The 20,530-nt window shown below is 42.9% G+C and overlaps 1 protein-coding gene across 1 annotated transcript; it reads left to right on the top strand.

The window, feature by feature from the left end:
* Positions 1–15,783: 15,783 nt before the first annotated feature.
* LOC308093701 (exocyst complex component 3-like) lies at positions 15,784–18,087 on the top strand (the record flags this gene model as incomplete). The annotated part of the gene is made up of 1 exon (XM_080440028.1): positions 15,784–18,087. One exon carries the CDS (start codon positions 15,784–15,786, stop codon positions 18,085–18,087), a length of 2,304 nt encoding a protein of 767 aa, XP_080296154.1.
* Positions 18,088–20,530: the final 2,443 nt, after the last annotated feature.

The following is a 20,530-nucleotide window of genomic DNA, read 5'->3' as shown; positions in this document are numbered from 1 at the left end:
GTGCCCTGTGTGTCTGAGACAATTAACACAATTAAATCATTGTAGGTTTGTCCAATATCACACTTGATTTGCCCCACCTCTCCTTCCATGCACCCCCCTCCCCCCTTTACATGACCTATCTCACAGGTGGATGAAACATATTTACACATGCATGCTTTTTTGAACACCTTTCAACCTATAGCATTTTGGGCGAAACAATAACAATAAAAAAATGTTCATACATAAAAATACATTTAAAGTTCCCCTTTGTTAAGGATATGTATGGCCTGTGTTAACCATATTTTTACATTGTTTATTTTCATTATTGATTCCGTCATTGTCAATCAGGGTTTCTTTGTATATTTCAGTTATTTGCAGGGATTGTCATGATCATCAATTTGTCTGTGGCAAATTTTTGTTTTGTTTGTTTTTTACATAACATAAATGTCACTCCCTTCATGAACGACGAGGCAGATGTGGTTTGCTACTGATGGGTTTTTATTTAAGCTTCTTTCTCAGCTCAATGTCCCAACGTCAAACTGTTTCAAAACATAGAAAAAATAAAGATAAGGATAACATAAAACATGTAACGCACATAAAACATAGGAAAGAAAATGCACTTAAGAAATTAAATCACCTCATTGACTGCATAATATCAAGAAGAGAATGAGCCTTCAGGTAGCCCAAAACAAACAACTGCAAACAAACTGAAACAAAAAAAACAATCAATTAAACTCATAATAAAACATAACATACAACTCATTGACAAAGACAACTCATTGACAAAACATGTGACATGTAAAATAAAACAAACCTTGGTTCTGGGACCATGCTGACGACAAACATTTCATGCTCGCACGGTGAGTGTCACCGACACTCTGAGCTGTGAATGCGCTTCCTAACCAGGAAGACCATATAAGGGGAGCCGCCGGAAGCTGTCACAACACAGCTTCCGGACAGCTTGTCAAAATAAAAGAAAACTTTGAGAACACAAAATAATTACAAAAATAATAAATTAGCAGCAGTTACACTCCCACCAAATGAACCTTGAATTCAATTTCATTTCAAATAATAATGACCTTGAGCTTATTCTGCTTCCAGCAGGACAACAATTTTCTGTACAGGTCTATCGAGATAGACTGGTTTTCTGACTAGTTTACCTTGATTATTCAAGGACGAGTCACTCATTAGGAGTTTAACTTTCCTGACTCTTCCGTCAGGGCTGTGAGAAGTGTATCCCAGCAACTCTTGCTATTTTCCAACCGTTCCTTGGAGAGTTTCCTTGTAAGATGACAATGTCATTGAATTTAGTGTTCCTCAACGAATGGATCTAGTTTGTGCAACTTGTTTCCTTTATCCTTAGTCTTGACTTCCGTGCGTCGAATGATACTTCCATTTCACTGCTGAATGCGTCCGTTTGTTCCAACTTAATTATGAACAGCTCCGCTTCCTTTCGTTGCTCAATACTAGTGGCTTCACTTTTGAGTGCAATACCCTTGATTCTTTGAGCATGGCGCTTCAGACAAGCAATAGCTTTGACAGCTCTTTTCCAATCGGAGAACTTTTTTAAGCGGTCCAACAATGTCCTTACTTCCTTTGCCTGTACATTATATACTTGCGAAGTTCAGGATCTTCAATGACCTCTTCCACCGTGGTTTCTCCTTTGGGTAGCTCCCTTTTCCATAAGAAGTCTGGGCCAGTGAACCAATTCGAAGCTATAAGTTGATCTGCTGTTAAGCCTCTTGACGCATGATCTGCAGGATTCATATCAGACTGAACGAAGTGCCACTGCTTCGGATCAGTAAGAGATTTGATTCTTTCAATTCGGTTTGCAACAAACACATGGAATCGTCTTGCATCATTGTTTATATATCCAAGGACAACTTTGGAATCTGTCCAAAAATATTCTTTAAGACCATCCATGTCGAGCTCATTCCTGAGCATAACACTGATTCTTGCTGAAATAACTGCAGTAGATAACTCTAGTCGTGTTACTGTAGTTATCTTAGTAGGTGCGACACGTGCTTTCCCCATTACTAGTGAACAATGGACGTCTCCATTGCTGTTGATAGCTCTGAGGTAAGTACACTCCCCATAACCAGTTACACTGGCGTCTGAGAAGTGGTGAAGCTCATACTGTTGGACATCAGTGAAATCTGCTGGAATATAGCATCTTTTGATCTTGATTTTGGACAGAGTTTTAAGATCTTGCAGCCATGATTCCCATTGAGTTCGGAGATCTTCTGGGAGTGGATCGTCCCAATCAAGTTTATATCTACACATCTGTTGCAAGATCTGTTTGCCTAAGAGGATAAATGGTGCCACGAAACCCAAAGGATCATAGATCGAAGCTACTGTGGAAAGTATTCCTCTTCTGGTCAGTGTGCATGCTTGGATAGTAACTCTAAACTGAATTTCATCAGAAGATATGCACCACTGAACTCCAAGAGCTCTTTCCATAAGCGGTTCTCCGAGGTCCATATCTAGATCTTTGACACTTTCAGCACATTCTTCCTTTGGTATCGATTTCAGTACATTTGTGTTGTTTGAAACGAACTTGTGTAATCGTAATTGACCTGTGCGGCAAAGATCTCTTGCTTCTAGAATGAGCTTAACAGCTTCGGCCTCTGTTGTGACACTCACTAGTCCATCATCAACATAGAAATTTATTTGGATGAACTTGACAGTGGATTGGTTGAACTGCTCCTGACCTTCGGAGGCAAGATGTTTAAGACCAAAATTGGCACAACCAGGAGAGGAAGCTGCCCCAAAGAGATGAACTTTCATTCGAAAAACTGATGGTGGAGAAGTGAAATTACCTTTCTCCCACCATAAGAATCTTAAGTAGTCTTGATCTTCAGGTTTTACATGGAATTGATTAAACATTCGTTCTACATCACACATGAGTGCTATGGGTCCTTTACGAAATCTGCAGAGGACTCCCACCAGAGAGTTGGTAAGCTCTGGACCAGAAAGAAGGTGATCATTCAAGGATGTGTCTCGGAACCTTGCTGAGCAGTCAAAGACTACACGTATTTTACCGGGTTTCTTAGGATGATAAACACCGTGGTGAGGAATATACCAAGCTGGTCGAATGTCAAGTTGTTCTTCAGAGACTCTCTCGGCATCGCCACGAGAGATGATGTCCTCCATGAAGTTCACATAGTCATCATAGTATTTCTGGTTTCTTTTAAACTTTCTTTCCAAGCACATGAGACGTTGAATTGCACATGATTTATTATTGGGTAGATTTGGTCGATCCTTTTTGAAGGGCAAGGGCATTTCATAGTGACCGTCTTGTTTATGTTTGATTCCAACCTTCAACTTTGTCAAGAAGAGTAGATCTTCCTGAGAGACCTTTACATCTTCTCCAACTCTTTCATTGAAATCAGACTCTAGCACTTTGATTACATCATCTGGAGAAATCATTTCTTTGATTTGATTTTTGCAAACATAGTGAACCTCACCCTTGAGCATAACTGTTGGTTTTAGTTCGGGTGTCACTTGCCTTACGTTGATGCGATGACTTACTCCAATAGCATCACCATAATACTCACAGAGTTCACTGTAACTTATGACGCTCCAGCCTAGATCGGTTCTTTGTGCAAAAGGACGATTTTCTTCGCCACATACAACCTCCCTAGGCATGAGTGCTTGTGGGCAATTATACCCGATCAAAAGAGCGATCTCACAATCTTGGTAAGGTGCAATCTGGTCTGAAAGATGCTGTAAATGAGGCCATGCCTTGACTGTTTGTGGAGTTGGGATATGGGACTGGTTTGCAGGGATGAATTCCCGTGTGTAAGTTGTTGGTACTGTAATTTTCTTGGTAGAAAAGAGTCCTCTTATCTGTAGGCCCTTAAGTCTTTTGCATGGTATAGTTGTCCCTTTAGATGACATAGTGGACAATTTTAGTTTGACGGGTTCTGCAGGTGCATTCAACATGTCTGCTACCTCTTCAAGGATAAATGAACAATCACTTTGTGAATCAAGCATGGCGTATACGAGCACTTCCTTACTAGCGTCGTTGGGTGTTGATACGTAAACAGGTACTATTGTGGATGTCTGAGTATTGGTTCCTTCTTGCACAACACTGCGAGACATTCCCTGTAACCTTTTCTCTTTATTGAAACTTGCTTCCTTGTATTGTTTGTCTTTGGATTCTAGAGTAAAGCGGTCATCGTGGGTGCATGTAGGATGGCGTTTATGGCAAGTGTCACATATGAGTCTATTGTTGCAGCCCTTTGACTGGTGACCAGGTGTTAGGCAGCCGCAACACAGTCTCTCACTCCTTATGTACTGTATTCTGTCAGAAAGTGGCTTAGACATGAAATTGCGACAATTGTGTAGTCCGTGTCCAGGTCTATTGCAAAGGTGGCATGTATTGGGATGCCTTTCGCTGGTTGTTGTGGTAAATATTTTTGCACTTGTGGTTGGATCTTTATATGATACAGTAGTTGGATTCCTGTATTTACTGCGAGTATCGGATTCTCGTTGTCGCAGTGCGGTATATGATGTGATTGGATTGCATGCGATACTGGCTTCCAGATTTAGAAAAGTTACGAAGTATGAGAAATTGGGAAATTGTCCATGTTGTAGTTGGTAAGTGGTTGCAGAACGGTTCCATCTTGTAGTTAGCCAGTCTGGTAGTTTTGTGGCAAGAATTTGATTTTCCATGGCGTCACTGAGGATTTGTAAATGAATATTGTGGGCAATTGCAGATTCGCAGCTCCGTAGAAAGTCAACAAACTTCCGTAGCTCCGTACCCTCCCTTTGATTATTTTTTGGCCAAGTATGTAATTTGTCACGATATGCCTTTGCGATGATGAATGGATCCCCATATCTTTCGTCCAATAGGTTCCATGCTGCGTGATAAGACTCCTCTGTGTCCATGAGAAAATAACCGTCAATGGCATCTTTTGCTGCGCCTCCAATATATTTCTGTAAGAAGAATATTTTTTCCACTGTGGGAATGTTTTTCCTGTCAATTAGAGTGTGGAACGATGATTTCCAAATGTGAAATTTGAGTGGATCTCCAAAAAAGATGGTTGGTTCGGGAATTGGTAACCTGTTGGATGTGATGGCTTCTGCCAAACATTTGATTAAAGCATTATCTTCAGGTGCATTTTGAGTGTCAGACTTTAAGGATGATGGGTGGTGTTGAAAAATAGTTGGTGAAGAATGTCTTTGATCTTGGATTTGCAGGTGTGCCTGTGAGGCATTTAGTTGTTTAAGCGTTTCCAATCTCTCCAATTCCTTTTTAATTCCCTCCACAACCTGCTTCCTGGTGACATCTTCTGCTTCCATGTGTTTTAACCTTTGCTGCTGGTGCTCCTGTTCTGCCATGATTCTTAGGACCTCTTTGGTGGCTGCTAACTCAGCTACCGCCTCTTTCCCTCTACCTGAAGGTACTTTCGCACCTTCGGAAGGAGCCTTTTTTGAAACAGTAGTACATTGCGTGTGATCTGTACGAATTGAGGCACTGGAGCTCGTGAATGTATCAAATACTGAGCTTACATCAGGCCATTTAAGCTCTTCCCCATTTCCTTGAATATGTGATTGAGCATTGTTAACCACATTCTTTGTAACCTCTATGCTTTTATCCAGCCTGCGACGCAGGTTACTGGTTGGCATTTGGATTTTTCTATATTCATCGTAAATAGCATTCAATTCGTCCAGATCTCTTTCTACTGCAGCAATGTAGCCTTGTAAATGACCATGCGGAGCTTTGTTAATGACACCTTTTTTTGTTGTTTTAGCCTGAAGTTTCCAATTAATTTTTTGCTTTGCAGACCTATTCCCTTTTCAGTTAGTGTGCGTACCCTCTCTCCTCTTCGAGGTTGCAAAGCATCTTGATCAATGACTGTACCAGTATCCTTAAACACTTTGCTTTTTACTGTTGCTTGTAATGGTTCTTCAGCAGCCTGTGCAGGCTCTGTTTGTGCAGGCTCTGGTTGTGGTTCAGGCGTTTTAGATGCCTTAGTTTTCCCACCTTGCTCAGACATTTTTAAATAGCCAACACTTTTAAACCACTCAACAGTTCCTTTGATAGATTATGTTGCATTTAATAAAACACATAGTGTCTGCAACACTTAAAATAATCAAAAAACGGTACCAACAAAAAAGATCACAATGTCCTTCATTCATTAAATGCATTTGCATAAGAATGCGCTTTTCCTCTTCTTTTGTCTTTTCAATGTCTTTTAATGTCTTTATGCACCTTAGCACAGTCTTTTGTGTAGTGCACTAACCTGTTGCTGTTGGGGGTTTAACAGCAAAAAAGCGTGTATTTGTTTGGGCAATTGAAGTCTTTATGGCCACCGAGCAGCTCCGCGAAACGGCGATTAAGGGCAGAGGAAACGGCCCGCTTGGTCCCGGTCGGCTGGGCTGCTGTCTTGTAGACCCCCACGGAAGGGCTTGGACTGCCGTGGGTCGGTTTGTATGCGCTGAGTTTGACTGTCACTCCCTTCATGAACGACGAGGCAGATGTGGTTTGCTACTGATGGGTTTTTATTTAAGCTTCTTTCTCAGCTCAATGTCCCAACGTCAAACTGTTTCAAAACATAGAAAAAATAAAGATAAGGATAACATAAAACATGTAACGCACATAAAACATAGGAAAGAAAATGCACTTAAGAAATTAAATCACCTCATTGACTGCATAATATCAAGAAGAGAATGAGCCTTCAGGTAGCCCAAAACAAACAACTGCAAACAAACTGAAACAAAACAAACAATCAATTAAACTCATAATAAAACATAACATACAACTCATTGACAAAGACAACTCATTGACAAAACGTGTGACATGTAAAATAAAACAAACCTTGGTTCTGGGACCATGCTGACGACAAACATTTCATGCTCGCACGGTGAGTCACCGACACTCTGAGCTGTGAATGCGCTTCCTAACCAGGAAGACCATATAAGGGGAGCCGCCGGAAGCTGTCACAACACAGCTTCCGGACAGCTTGTCAAAATAAAAGAAAACTTTGAGAACACAAAATAATTACAAAAAGAATAAATTAGCAGCAGTTACAATAACATTATAATATAGTTCTTGTTTTGATCATAAGACCCAATTACTGAGTGTCAGTCTCTGGGTTTTCTTCAGAATATGTATGACACTGATTTACTATGACGCTATGGCACATTAGGAGTCCTCTAGGACAGTGGTTCTCTAACTTTTTATCTTCAAGGACCCCCATAACTCTGAGACACAAATGGGTTTGGTTCCATTTGTACACTCTCAGAGTTACAGACCTGTAAAGGTAGTTTAAGGCTATGGCTCTTTATGTGTTTCTGGTAATATTATTGTCTGCTCATTTGTATGTCCATGGCAAAAATAGAATTTTGACAAAAATGTCCACCACAAGCCAGCAGTGAAGTTTACCATTTGTTGAGGCCCATGATATAAGCTGTGTTGTGAATGAAGCCTAAATAAACTATAATGTGGGACACAAGACATCTCTGATAGCCCTGGGCATTTACAGAGCTATGAATCACGAGCCATGGCTTGACTCACACACTATATAATTATAATATAATTAATAATATCAACTTGTTTCAAAATAAATATGTCTAATGTATAAATCTAATACTTTCTCTTCTTCATTTGTGATAGGCAAACATGCACAGAAGAATGTCCTATTTCCCTGGAAGAGTACATGTTATTTTCCGGTCTCAACTGGTCTCAACAAAACAGAGAGTGGAGGCCAAAGTCCAGAGAAAGAGGAAACTCCCAGACACTCAACCTAGCGGACGACTTTGCCGTTTCTGCCGCCAGGGGCTCAAGCAGGGCCCAAACAGTCCGCATATCCATACTGGGTTTCCAGGAGTGACTGGGAAGTACATTTACTGTCCATCAAAAGTGCTTTTATTGTACAAAGGCATGGCAAAGGAGATGTCATGGAAGGAATTCCAACAATCCTCCTTCTATGCCATGGAGAAGGATAGGTGGACAGCAGAGAGGAAGAAATGAGAGATATGCCAACGCCCCCCCCCCCCCCCTGCTTTCCCAGCAGCTTTTAGTGCCCTGATTATGGACAAGGTCTGAAAGAAGTAAATCTAAACTGTAAAGAATCCTGAGCAGCTATTTGCAAAATGTACGTACTGTACATAGACAAGTGAAATTCCATTCATATTGTATGTATGGCTTCTGCTTCTTGGACATTTTTATATACTGTGAATGATGGCTGCTTCTAGTACATTTTATGTACATGTATGACTTCTGCTTCTTGTACATAACCCACGGCTGCAAAAAATATCATATATGCCTTAAGAGTTCTGTCATACCTGCCGTTCTACCTGTACAATATTTACCTCTGTCTTACCTATAATGTGTATATATATATATTTTTTTGTATTTCATTATATCCAGAATTATTACATTGTTATCTTTTTGTATTGTGTTGTATTAGCAGTCTCTGCCAAACATATGGCATAAACATTTCAATAATGTCAGTATAAGTGACAAAATAAATCCCTCTTGATTCTCTGAAACTATGATCATGTTTTCTCACAATTGAAAGCTGACAAATGACAATTAGCATGAAAAGAAAATTGTAAAGCTCTGAGTAAATATCTGGTTCTGGTTTTGAAAATAAATAGTTTCAGTGATTCTCAACTAAGGACCCTTACTTTGATAGGCATTAGACCACGGATGAAAAAGGTAGTGCACACACATCCCAACGGTTTACTGGTCCAGGTGCAAGACAAACAAAAGTATTATAAAAAAGGAATAAAGTCTGCACACTGGTAATGCTGAAAAAAGCGGACATATACTGTATATGTCGTAATGAAGGTCTGAACAGGCCGAAACGTTGACAAACTCAATAAATACAAAGCAGAGCTTTTTTCGGCATTACCAGTGTGCAGACTATTCAATTTTTATTAGACTACGACCCCCATACATTTTAAATCTCTGGAATCACTTCTATATATTGCATTACCATGGACATGCTAAAGCAGACTGAAATCACATTGGCTGGCATTCACTACCATGATCGACAGGGATGCCCCTGCCGCCGCCACGCCCAGAGGCGGCCGTCTCCTCGCGGGGCAGGAGCTGATAGTAACGGTTTACTAGAAAGGATTTATTGATCTGTTATTACAGTGCAGTGCTGCCACCGTCTGGTGGCCAAGTATACTGTTTTGATGTGTGCTGGCCTAAAAGTGGCCCTACCGCAATATGCTGCCTCCTGTTGACTGGACATTGATACTACAGGGCCTTTGCATTCGGAAAACTTGATGCGATTCTATTGGCTGTCAGTGAGTGACGACTATCCACGTCTCGCCCTCGCGGGGCAGGAGCTGATAGTAACGGTTTACTAGAAAGGATTTATTGATCTGTTATTACAGTGCAGTGCTGCCACCGTCTGGTGGCCAAGTATACTGTTTTGATGTGTGCTGGCCTAAAAGTGGCCCTACCGCGATATGCTGCCTCCTGTTGACTGGACATTGATACTACAGGGCCTTTGCGTTGGGAAAACTTGATGCGATTCTATTGGCTGTCAGTGATTGACGACTATCCACGTCTCGCCCTCGCGGGGCAGGAGCTGATAGTAACGGTTTACTAGAAAGGATTTATTGATCTGTTATTACAGTGCAGTGCTGCCACCGTCTGGTGGCCAAGTATACTGTTTTGATGTGTGCTGGCCTAAAAGTGGCCCTACCGCGATATGCTGCCTCCTGTTGACTGGACATTGATACTACAGGGCCTTTGCGTTGGGAAAACTTGATGCGATTCTATTGGCTGTCAGAGAGTGACGACTATCCACGTCTCGCCGTCGCGGGGCAGGAGCTGATAGTAACGGTTTACTAGAAAGGCTTTATTGATCTGTTAATACAGTGCAGTGCTGCCACCAGCTGGTGGCCAAGTATACTGTTTTGATGTGTGCTGGCCTAAAAGTGGCCCTACCGCGATATGCTGCCTCCTGTTGACTGGACATTGATACTACAGGGCCTTTGCGTTGGGAAAACTTGATGCGATTCTATTGGCTGTCAGTGAGTGACGACTATCCACGTCTCGCCCCCGCGGGGCAGGAGCTGATAGTAACGGTTTACTAGAAAAGCTTTATTGATCTGTTATTACAGTGCAGTGCTGCCACCAGCTGGTGGCCAAGTATACTGTTTTGATGTGTGCTGGCCTCAAAGTGGCCCTACCGCGGTATGCTGCCTCCTGCTGACTGGACATTGATACTACAGGGCCTTTGCGTTTGGAAAACCTGATGCGATTCTATTGGCTGTCAGCGAGTGACGACTATACACGTCTCGCCCCAGCTGTGTGGGAATGTCAGTCTTAAAATACTCCAATGACTAAAACATTGTTTGGGAGAAGAACTGCACACTGCAGAAATCAACAGACGACTATATACTTCCATCACAGAGATAATCACCTGATAAATTACGCTTTGTTGTACGGCTGTATCGCACGCCAGATATCAGCTAGGCCTACATTATTTTTGGCCAGCAATGCAGTTGTACATCAAAGTATAAATTAGGCTTACGGCAATACTCATGTCATGCAATGCTTTGAAACAGAAGACAAAAAGCTTAGATGTGCATCGGGCAAACACATCCCATTAGTGCAATACATGGCTAATGTTCTACAGCTCAGTGTAACTCAAGCTGTCCAATCCTTAGGCCTCAACGCATCATCAACAAGGATAGGATACTGATGCTGTGGAATCCTTTAAAACACGTAGAAGAGTATCTATTTTATTTTAAATCTGAAAATCTTTTTTTTAATTTTTTTTTTCAACATGTGCATGTACAATAAAAAAAAAAGCATATCACTCACATAACCAATACGTGATTTGCAGAGATATAATTTTCCAGGAGGAGCGAGATCCCAAACCGACCCGACGCTGCCGCGGCAGCGTCGCGACCAGGTCGACGGAGTACCGACCCCGCGGAAGCGTCGCGACCGGGTCGGTGGAGTACCGACCCACCGACCTTTAACCGACGCAACGACGCTTTCACCGACGCTTTCACCGACGCTTCCACGGAAGCGTCGCGACCGGGACCGACACAATTCCGACCTTCCGACCCCATACCGACCCACCGACCCTTAACCGACGCAGTACCGACGCAGTACCGACCCACCGACCTTTAACCAACCTCCTACCGACCCGCCGACCCTGGACAGACTCTCCGCCGACCCCGCTGTGGCGGAGAATTTTATTTTTATTTTGCGCATTGATGTTGAGATTTCATTAAGCCAGATCTTTGTCAATTTTACTTAAATTCTTATCATTTTAATGTTTATATGATCTTTAAAGGTTATATTTTAATTTGGTATCAGTCATGATTTTTTTTGTAATTTATTAAGATTTATTTTCTTATTTTCTCATGGCACCAAGTCAATTTCCGATCAAAATCTACCATATCTGCAGTCTTCTGGCACAGCTGTCCCCCCCACCTGCCTGCCCCCTCTATGCAGGGACCCCCTCTATATAAGCTCACAGGTTATGGGAGGGGGGGGGGGGGCACGGGGATAGCTTGTGGGGGTGGGGGTGTAGGGGGGGGGGGTCATTGTTGAGGTTACATTTTGTAGATCTAAATATAGCCTTTATTTATACGCAAATATAACCACTCAATGACACCCAAAATCAGTTTGCAGCTGTACTACTCATTCCGTCCCAGCTGCGTCAAATAAATCAAATAAATGATTGTACCGGTGAGCTTGTAGTTTAGCCATTTTCAAAGGAATTCTATACATTTTAAAACTTGCGAAATGGGACCTTCTGCATAACGAGTACTTTTGGTACTTTAAGTACATTTTTATACCAATACTTGGGCTCTGTATAGGATGCTTTTACTCAAATTTAAATTCTGGACTTTTACATGTGACAGAGTAGGCCTATTTCTACATTGCAGTATTACTTTAACTTAAGTAAAACATTGTACTTTTACACCACTGATGCGTATACTATTTCATGTGAGATGTGACGAGATGATGTGGGTTAATTAACGAGAAAACATCTGAGGAACCTGAGCATGTGAGAGCGTCTCTGAGTAGGCCTACGTGATTACTGACCCGTCAATCAACGTGCGCGCAACAGTGAGCTGTGACACAACATCAACATTAATGTAATTATAATAATAATAATAATAATAATAATAATAGCGTAATAGTAGTAGTATTAATAATAATAATAATATTAATAATAATAACACTAATAATAATAACAATAGCGTTATAGTAGTTGTAGTAATATTAATAATATAAATAATATTATTAATATTAATAATAAAAATAAAAGCATGATAAGAATGTTGTTTTTATCATTCTGATTACAACATTAATGGACTGAACCTGAATGGTAATAACAACTGACGTTGTGGTCTTGGTCTGATTGACTATAGGAGAGAGATGCTTTCAAAAACAGCAGATCTACAAGCTCATAGCATGGGATTCGACTGACTTCTTAGTCTCATTTGTAGAGGAAAGATGTATGTCTGTCTGTGCACACACGCTGCACAGTCAGACACGCACACGCACACGCACACGCACACGCACACGCACACGCACACACACACACACACACATACACACACACACACACACCGACAGACAGACAGAGGCCTTCGAAGCACACTCACTCACACCAAAAATAGAGTGGGCATTAGAGACATGTGGGCACTTGGAAGAGTGTATCCAATTAAAACATCCGCAGAGATGAGAATTACGTATCTGCCCGTCCGTCCGTCCGTCCGTCCGTCCGTCCGTCCGTCCGTCCGTCCAACAGACAGACAGACAGACAGACAGACAGACAGACAGACAGACCCAGCCAGGCCGTGGGAGCGCACTCAATCACACTAACCGATGGCTTACTTTAATTATAATATAATAATATTAATTATAATAATCCTACACTTCACAGATATTAATTATTAAATTATGAACCATACAATAACCACTTCAGACCGATTTTATACATACACTATTTGAAAATAGCAGATCTACAAGCTCACAATAACCGAGCTTGTAGATCTGCTATTTGTTGAACAACGTGATGTTAATCACCGCGTCGGGAGCTTACATTGGGGGCTGTCATTATTGCTGGACTGATATTATTTATGGGGGGGGGGGGGGGCAGCTGTACATATTGCTGGAGATAGATATTTAGATCGATTTAAAGACAGACAGACAGACAGACAGACAGACATACCCAGGCCGTGGGAGCGTAACCGATGCGCTTTCTTAATTATAATATAATAATAAAATGTATAATAATCCTACACTTCGCAGATATAAATTATTATATTATGAACCATACACTAACCACTTCAGACCTATTATATACTTGTATACGCTATTTGAAAATAGCAGATCTACCAGCTCACATTAACTGTTGTTGTGAGCTTACATTTGGGGCTGTCATTACTGGATAGTGGATTATTTCTGGGGGGTGGGGGGCAGCTGTAGGCAAGCGGTACATTGCTGGAGATAGAGAGATAGATATTTAGATAGATTTAAAGATAGACCGCGACGGCGTCATGCAGCGTCGGGGTTGGTTTGTTCTGATCCATCGACCATATCTGCAGTCTTCTGGCACGGCTGTTCACCCCCCCCCCCGCACCAGGACCACCCCCCGGACCCCCCCCCCCCCCCCCAAGCCCAGGGGGTGACTCATAACAATTGTAGATCAGCATATTTTGCGCATGAGACAGAGAGCAGTTGAGATTTCATTCGGCCAGATCTCTGGCAATTGTACTTGAATTCTAATCATTTTAATGTTTCTATGATCTGACAAGTTTATATTTTCATTTGGTATCAAATCAGTCTAGTTTATTATAATTTATTTTCTGTCTTTATCTAAGGATATCAAGCAGGATTTTTCTATGTGCGTAATTACGCACGTACCATAATACACAACGTCTACTGTACATATACCCACTGTAGGCTAACATTTTGGGGGGTTTTATTAGGGACCCCAAGCTCCACCTTTGCGCCGCCAATGGAGCGGTTTCAGAAATGAAAAAATGAAAAAAACTTAACCCCCCCAAAAATGCGTGTCTGTGTGTCTGTCTGTCTATCTTTAAATATATCTAAATATCTATCAATCTATCTATCTCCAGCAATGTACCGCTTGCCTACAGCTGCCCCCCCCCCCCACCCACCCCCCAGAAATAATCCACTATCCAGTAATGACAGCCCCAAATGTAAGCTCACAACAACAGTTAATGTGAGCTGGTAGATCTGCTATTTTCAAATAGCGTATGTATATAATAGGTCTGAAGTGGTTAGTGTATGGTTCATAATATAATAATTTATATCTGCGAAGTGTAGGATTATTATACATTTTATTATTATATTATAATTAAGAAAGCGCATCGGTTACGCTCCCACGGCCTGGGTATGTCTGTCTGTCTGTCTGTCTGTCTTTAAATCGATCTAAATATCTATCTATCTATCTATCTCCAGCAATATGTACAGCTGCAATAATGACAGCCCCCAATGTAAGCTCCCGACGCGGTGATTAACATCACGTTGTTCACAAATATCAGATCTACAAGCTCGGTTATTGTGAGCTTGTAGATCTGTTATTTTCAAATAGCGTATGTATAAAATCGGTCTGAAGTTGTTATTGTATGGTTCATAATATAATAATTAATATCTGCGAAGTGTAGGATTCTTATAATTAATATTATTATATTATAATTAAAGTAAGCCTCATCGGTTAGTGTGATTGAGTGCGCTCTGTCTGTCTGTCTGTCTGTCTGTCTGTCTGTCGGACAGACGGATACGTAATTCTCATCTCTGCGGATGTTTTAATTGGATATACTCTTCCAAGTGCCCACATGTCTCTAATGCCCACTCTATTTTTGGTGTGAGTGAGTGTGCTTCGAAGGCCTCTGTCTGTCTGTCTGTCTGTCTGTCTGTCTGTCTGTCTGTCTGTCTGTCGGTGTGTGTGTGTGTGTGTGTGTGTGTGTGTGTGCGTGTCTGACTGTGCAGCGACACTACAAACTGATTCTTTAACTTTATTGAAAATAATTTCAACAAACTAAAGTTTTCTAATAATTGTAGTGGAGTAAAAAGTAATATTTGCCTCTTAGATGTAGTGGAGTAGAAGTATTGTTAATTGGAAAACACACACACACACACACACACACACACACACACACACACACACACACACACACAAACACAAACACACAAAACATAATCTCTGGCCTGAGCCTTTGGCCTGGCGGACATCATTACAATAAATATAATAACATTTTCGTGTTACACTAGTACCAGTATACTACAGTATGTTATTATCAGATGTTGTCAGAGTACTTTCATTGGAGGCCAATGTCTTCTATGACATCAGTCATGTACACTATGATGTCAGTAGGCTACTATGATGTCAGTACTGTGATGTCAGACATCTCCATATTTGGACAACAAGCTAGAGACAGATACAGAGATTCCTGGAATTGATAGATGAACTCGGAACGATGCAAGTTGGGAATGCATGCCCCCCCCCCTTCTCTCTCTGCCCCCCTCCCTTTCTCGCCCGCCTCCTTCTATGGGCATAAAAGTGACACAGACATATATTATAACTCTGATGTCAGTGCATGAAAGGGGATTGGTGTATTGAGCCTATATCAGCTGGTGTGACATCACCCAAGCATTATTCTTAAAGGGCACTATAAGCACAACTGAAATCCCAGTACCCAACACTGAGTTCGATTTTTTATTTTATTTATTACTTAGGAAAACACATGGTGCATACTGCTGAAACAAAACGGATAAAACACAATAACGCCAGCTACTTAATTCCATCGTGGTCCTTGCACAAACAAAGCACTATGGAGGAGACAGAGCGGGAAGCGGTGGCTAGGGCAGTGCATCGCGTCGTGGGAATGTTCCAACGGGCGGAGCAGCTGGACAAGATAGCTGAGGCCCGCACAGAAGAGGCCCGCAAGGAGGCTTCTGTGGAAACAAGGCTCAAGGCAGCCGTCCAGTCCCACCTGGACGGCATTCGGACCGGAGTCACCCGGTTGCACGACACCCTGGCGGACGTTAAAGACATTGGGAAGTCGCTGGAGGCTGTCGGCAGGGACTGGAGGCGGAGCATGAACACCATAGACAACCTGAAAGACGTGAAGGCTGCGGTGGTGCAGCACAGCCAGCTGGCGTCCGTCATGGAAAACCTCAGAAACATATTCTCGGTACCGGAGATCGTGCAGGAGACCAAACAGCTGATAGAGCAGGCTCAGCTGCTGCTGGCCCATCCTAACCTGATGGAGATGGAGAGTTCCCGCGATGACCTGATGTACGAGCAGTACCGCATGGACAGCAAAGACGGCAGCGACATGCACCTCCTCCGCGTCTACTTCAGAGATGTACAGTCGACGTCTGACGAGCTGGCTAAGCAGCTGTGGGTGGTGCTCCAGCGCGTGCTGGTAATGGTTCGCCGTGACCCCACCATGCTGGTCTCCGCGGTGCGGATCATCGAGCGCGAGAAGATCGACCGACACATGCTGGACCGTGAGAAGCAGACGGGTTTCATCCCGCCCGGGCGACCGAAACGATGGAAGGACAAGATGTTTAAGGTGTTGGAGGGCACCGTCAGCAACCGCATCGAGTGCACCCAGTCGGTGACGCGGGAGATGGATAAGATGTGGCTGGTTCGGCTCTTGGAGATTACCAGGATATATGTTCTGGACGACCTCATCGTTGTCAAGAACCTCATGGTGCATTGCTTTCCGCCGCACTACAACACCTTCCCAAGGTTTTTCCGGCTATACCACGATGCTGTGTCACATCGTCTTCAAGAACTGGCATCTGAAGACTTGGAGCCCAATGAAATTGTTCCCATGCTTGCCTGGGTTCTTCACACTTATAAGAGTGAGCAGATGATGGGACATCCAGAGCTGCGTTTGGAGTGTGACGTCAACCAACTGGAGCCCCTGTTGCCGCAGGACATTGCGGATCAGCTCCTTGGCCGATATGTTCAGACAGTCACGTCTAATATAACAGGCTGGCTGCAGAAGGCCTTGGAGGATGACAAGAAGGACTGGCAGAAGGAAACAGAGCCTGAGGCTGACCAAGATGGCCACTACCAGACCACTCTCTACCAGAACATCTTCCAGATCTTTGAACAGAATCTACAGGTGGCGGCTCAGATAGACGAGGCGTTTGAAGAGCAGGTTTTGAAGCTCTGCCTCCGACAGCTGAGCATTTTCCTCGTCAGGTACAGAGAAGCAGTTGTCGTCTACAAAGGGCAGCATCTGAGAGACGGACAACGGCCCCAGTGCTACATTCAGTACATGATTGCCATCGTCAACAACTGTCAGACGTTCAGAGAGTCCATCAGTAGCCTGAAAAGGAAGCACAAGCAGTCGCCAGGTCTCTCCGACATTGATGCGGCTAACGAGAAGACGCTCAATGAGTTTGCCAAGGAGGGATGCCAGTTCCTATTGGACGAGGTCTTCCTTGACCTCAACTCCATACTAAATGAGCTGTTGACCAGGAAGTGGCTGTCGAGCTCCCTCACTGCGGACACCATCTGTGTGACAGTAGAGGACTACTTCAGTGACTTCAACAAAATGAAGGAACCCTTCAACCGGGAGATGGCGAGTGAAGCCCATCGCAGGGTAGTGGTGGAATATCTGAAGGCCCTGATGAAGAGGAGGATCACCTTTAAGAATGCAGACGAGAGGAGGAAGGGAGCTGAGAAGATGATCAAAGAGGCAGAACAGTTCAAGCTGCTTTTCAAGAAGGTCAGCACCGGAGGGGAAGAAGCAGATGGTCTTTGTGATGCCATAGCCACCGTAGCGGAGGTCTTCAAGCTGAACGACCGGACTCTGCTGTATCTAGAGGTCTCTGCGCTGGTGTCCAAATACCCCGACATCAGGAAGGATCACATCACGGCTCTGCTGGCGGTGCGTGGCGATGTTACCCGGGATGTGCGTCAGATGATCAAGGAGACTTTGAACCAGAACAAACCGTCCGAAACCAACGCCACACAGACCATCTTCAAAGATGTCACCGTCCCGTCCTTCACCTCCGTGGCCACAGCAAAGTTTCTCAAGAAGACTTCACCAGGTGTAACCGGAGCACACGGATCAACCCCCATCAACCGCCAGTTAATAATTAGACCTATTTGATGGAAATTCCGTTTTTCAGCTTCACAAGCTGATTGCTGCTGTGGTGGTCAGACTTGACCGCAGTGGGGGGAGGGGGGGGGGTTAAGTGTCTTGCTCACGGACGCCTCGACATATTGCCGGTCCCGGGAATGGACCCTGGAAACTGTTTCCTAGGCAAGCTCTCTACCCATGCAGCTATGGCTGCAGTTTGAATGAAGGGAAGGGCTTTAACCGAAGGTCCAAGAATGGACTAACATAGTTTACTGAAACTAACATAGTTTACTGTAAGTTCCTATATATATCAGTATCACAATGAAAGCTCATTTGTCCAGGTTTTAAAGGGTAAGACCACTTTGGTAGAGGTTTGGGTTGTGTATTTACCTTGCCATGATGTAACTCCAAAGGTGGACAAGAAATCAAAAATAATTGCCATTGATTAGAAATTGATAATTCAAAATTTGCTCCTCATTGACTTACATTGTACATTAAAACAGCTCTCAAAGTCACTCTTTTAGCACGTAAACGAACACGAACAAAGCTGATTCAGACAATCTAGAACATCACCAAACCCAGTACTGTTTGTTTTTTTAATAAAAATGTTAACTTCCTGCTGATTTTACTATTTGAAGATCCGGATCCGGATCCGCGAATCCAGTCCGGGTTTTCTTAATAAAAATAGCAAAATCAACAGGAAGTTAACATTTTTATATAAAAAAAAAACAGTACTGGGTTTGGTGATGTTCTATATTGTCTGAATCAACTTTGTTTGCATTTGTTTAGGTGCTAAAAGAGTGACTTTGAGAGCTGTTTTACCGTACAATGTAAGTCAATGAGGAGCATATTTTGAATTATCAATTTCTAATCAATGGAGCAATTATTTTTAATTTCTTGTCCACCTTTGGAGTTACATCATGGCAAGGTAACTACACAACCCAAACCTCTACCAAAGTGGTCTTCCCCTTTAAAGAAATAAATTGCGTGACATTAGTTTTTAGTTTTTTTACATTATTTGTTTTCATATGAATGTTTTTCCAGTTATTTGGGGGCCCACTTGAAATATCCTCACGGCCCGCCAGTGGGCCCTAGTCCACAGGTTGGGAATCGATGAAATAGAGCAGTGGATCTCAACCTTTTTTAGCTCTGGACCACTAATGTATTAACTACATAATGGTTGAGGGCTCAGGGCATTTTAGGCCAACCTTCTTTGTCTTCTTTCTTCTTTCTCGCCGTCTGAAATTATAGAGATCTGGACCAGTTCACTGTGCATTTACAATATACAATTGCGTCGTCTCAGGCAGTGGTTATACAAGGATTCAACGTTGCGTTGTTCGAATACTCACTCGCCAGCCAGGCTTTTTACACCTGGCGCTGAGTTGCGTATGCAACGTTATCGCCACCTTCCCGTCTCAGCGCTCCTTATATGGTCTGGTCTCCTCTCTCATGTGGTCTCCTCATATGGTCTGGTCTCACTCCTCTCTTCCTCCCCTTCGGTTCAATCGCTTCTTTTCCTCGGAGTAGGCACACCTCGGCTTCCTTCTCCTAGGTGACTGGTGTGTCTACACTCACTTGTTCTCCACCCTTGCTCCGTGGTTCACTGCACAACCTTTCCCTCTGCTGTCCTTCTCCTACTGACAGGCTTGCTCTCTCTTGGTGCTCTGCTGCTGTTCAAGGGGTTTCACTCAACCTTTATACCTGTTAGACCACACCTCTCGCCTCTTTCATTTGTCCTTGGTGACAGAACGTCTGGCTGCATTGGCCATGACCGTGTCCCTTGGGCGTGACCTCGTGGTCACCTAGAGCCAGTCATTGTTCAAGGGCAAAGTGACTAAGGGACCGGGGGAAAACATTTGTAAATATAACACAGTGCAATTAATGTTATACAGAAAATAATAAGATGATGGTTTAAGTGCACAATAATTATACATTAAGCACCAATAAAATAGAAATTACAAAAAATAAGAAAACCCCCGTTTCAACCTTGTCACACGTGCGTGCGTAGAACCTTTCATTATAATACAGTGTCAACAGTTGTGTCAACCAGCACTCAGTGTGCTTCAGGGGTAAAATGACGGTGGACAGGGACTTATAGCTGTGCTCACGCAGTTTTCTCCTGGGTTGGTAGTTATAGCCTATCTTAAAATTGAGTTTAGCTGATTTAATTTGAACTTTAATTGCAAATTTAAGATGTTTATTCACATTTTTGTCACAGGCTATGGAGTGTGTAGAGCCTCAAGTCTGCATCATGTAGTTGTAACTAGTAGGGTTTAGGTACCTGGCTTTAGGTGTCACTATATACCATTACACACAACAGCGCTTCTCAAACCTTTTCATTTCAAGGACCCTCATAACTCTGTGGACCTCACTTTGAGAACCACTGTTCTACACAAACATGTGCAGTAGGCTATGTGCTTTATAGCAGATTAAAGTGTTGTTTTGACAAGACATTGTTTGTCAAAACTATTCC

Source organism: Gymnoscopelus braueri (genome assembly GCF_963280865.1).
Source record: "Gymnoscopelus braueri genome assembly, chromosome: 10".
NCBI classification, from domain to species: Eukaryota; Metazoa; Chordata; class Actinopteri; order Myctophiformes; family Myctophidae; genus Gymnoscopelus; species Gymnoscopelus braueri.
This window is presented reverse-complemented; position numbering and strand designations above follow the sequence as displayed.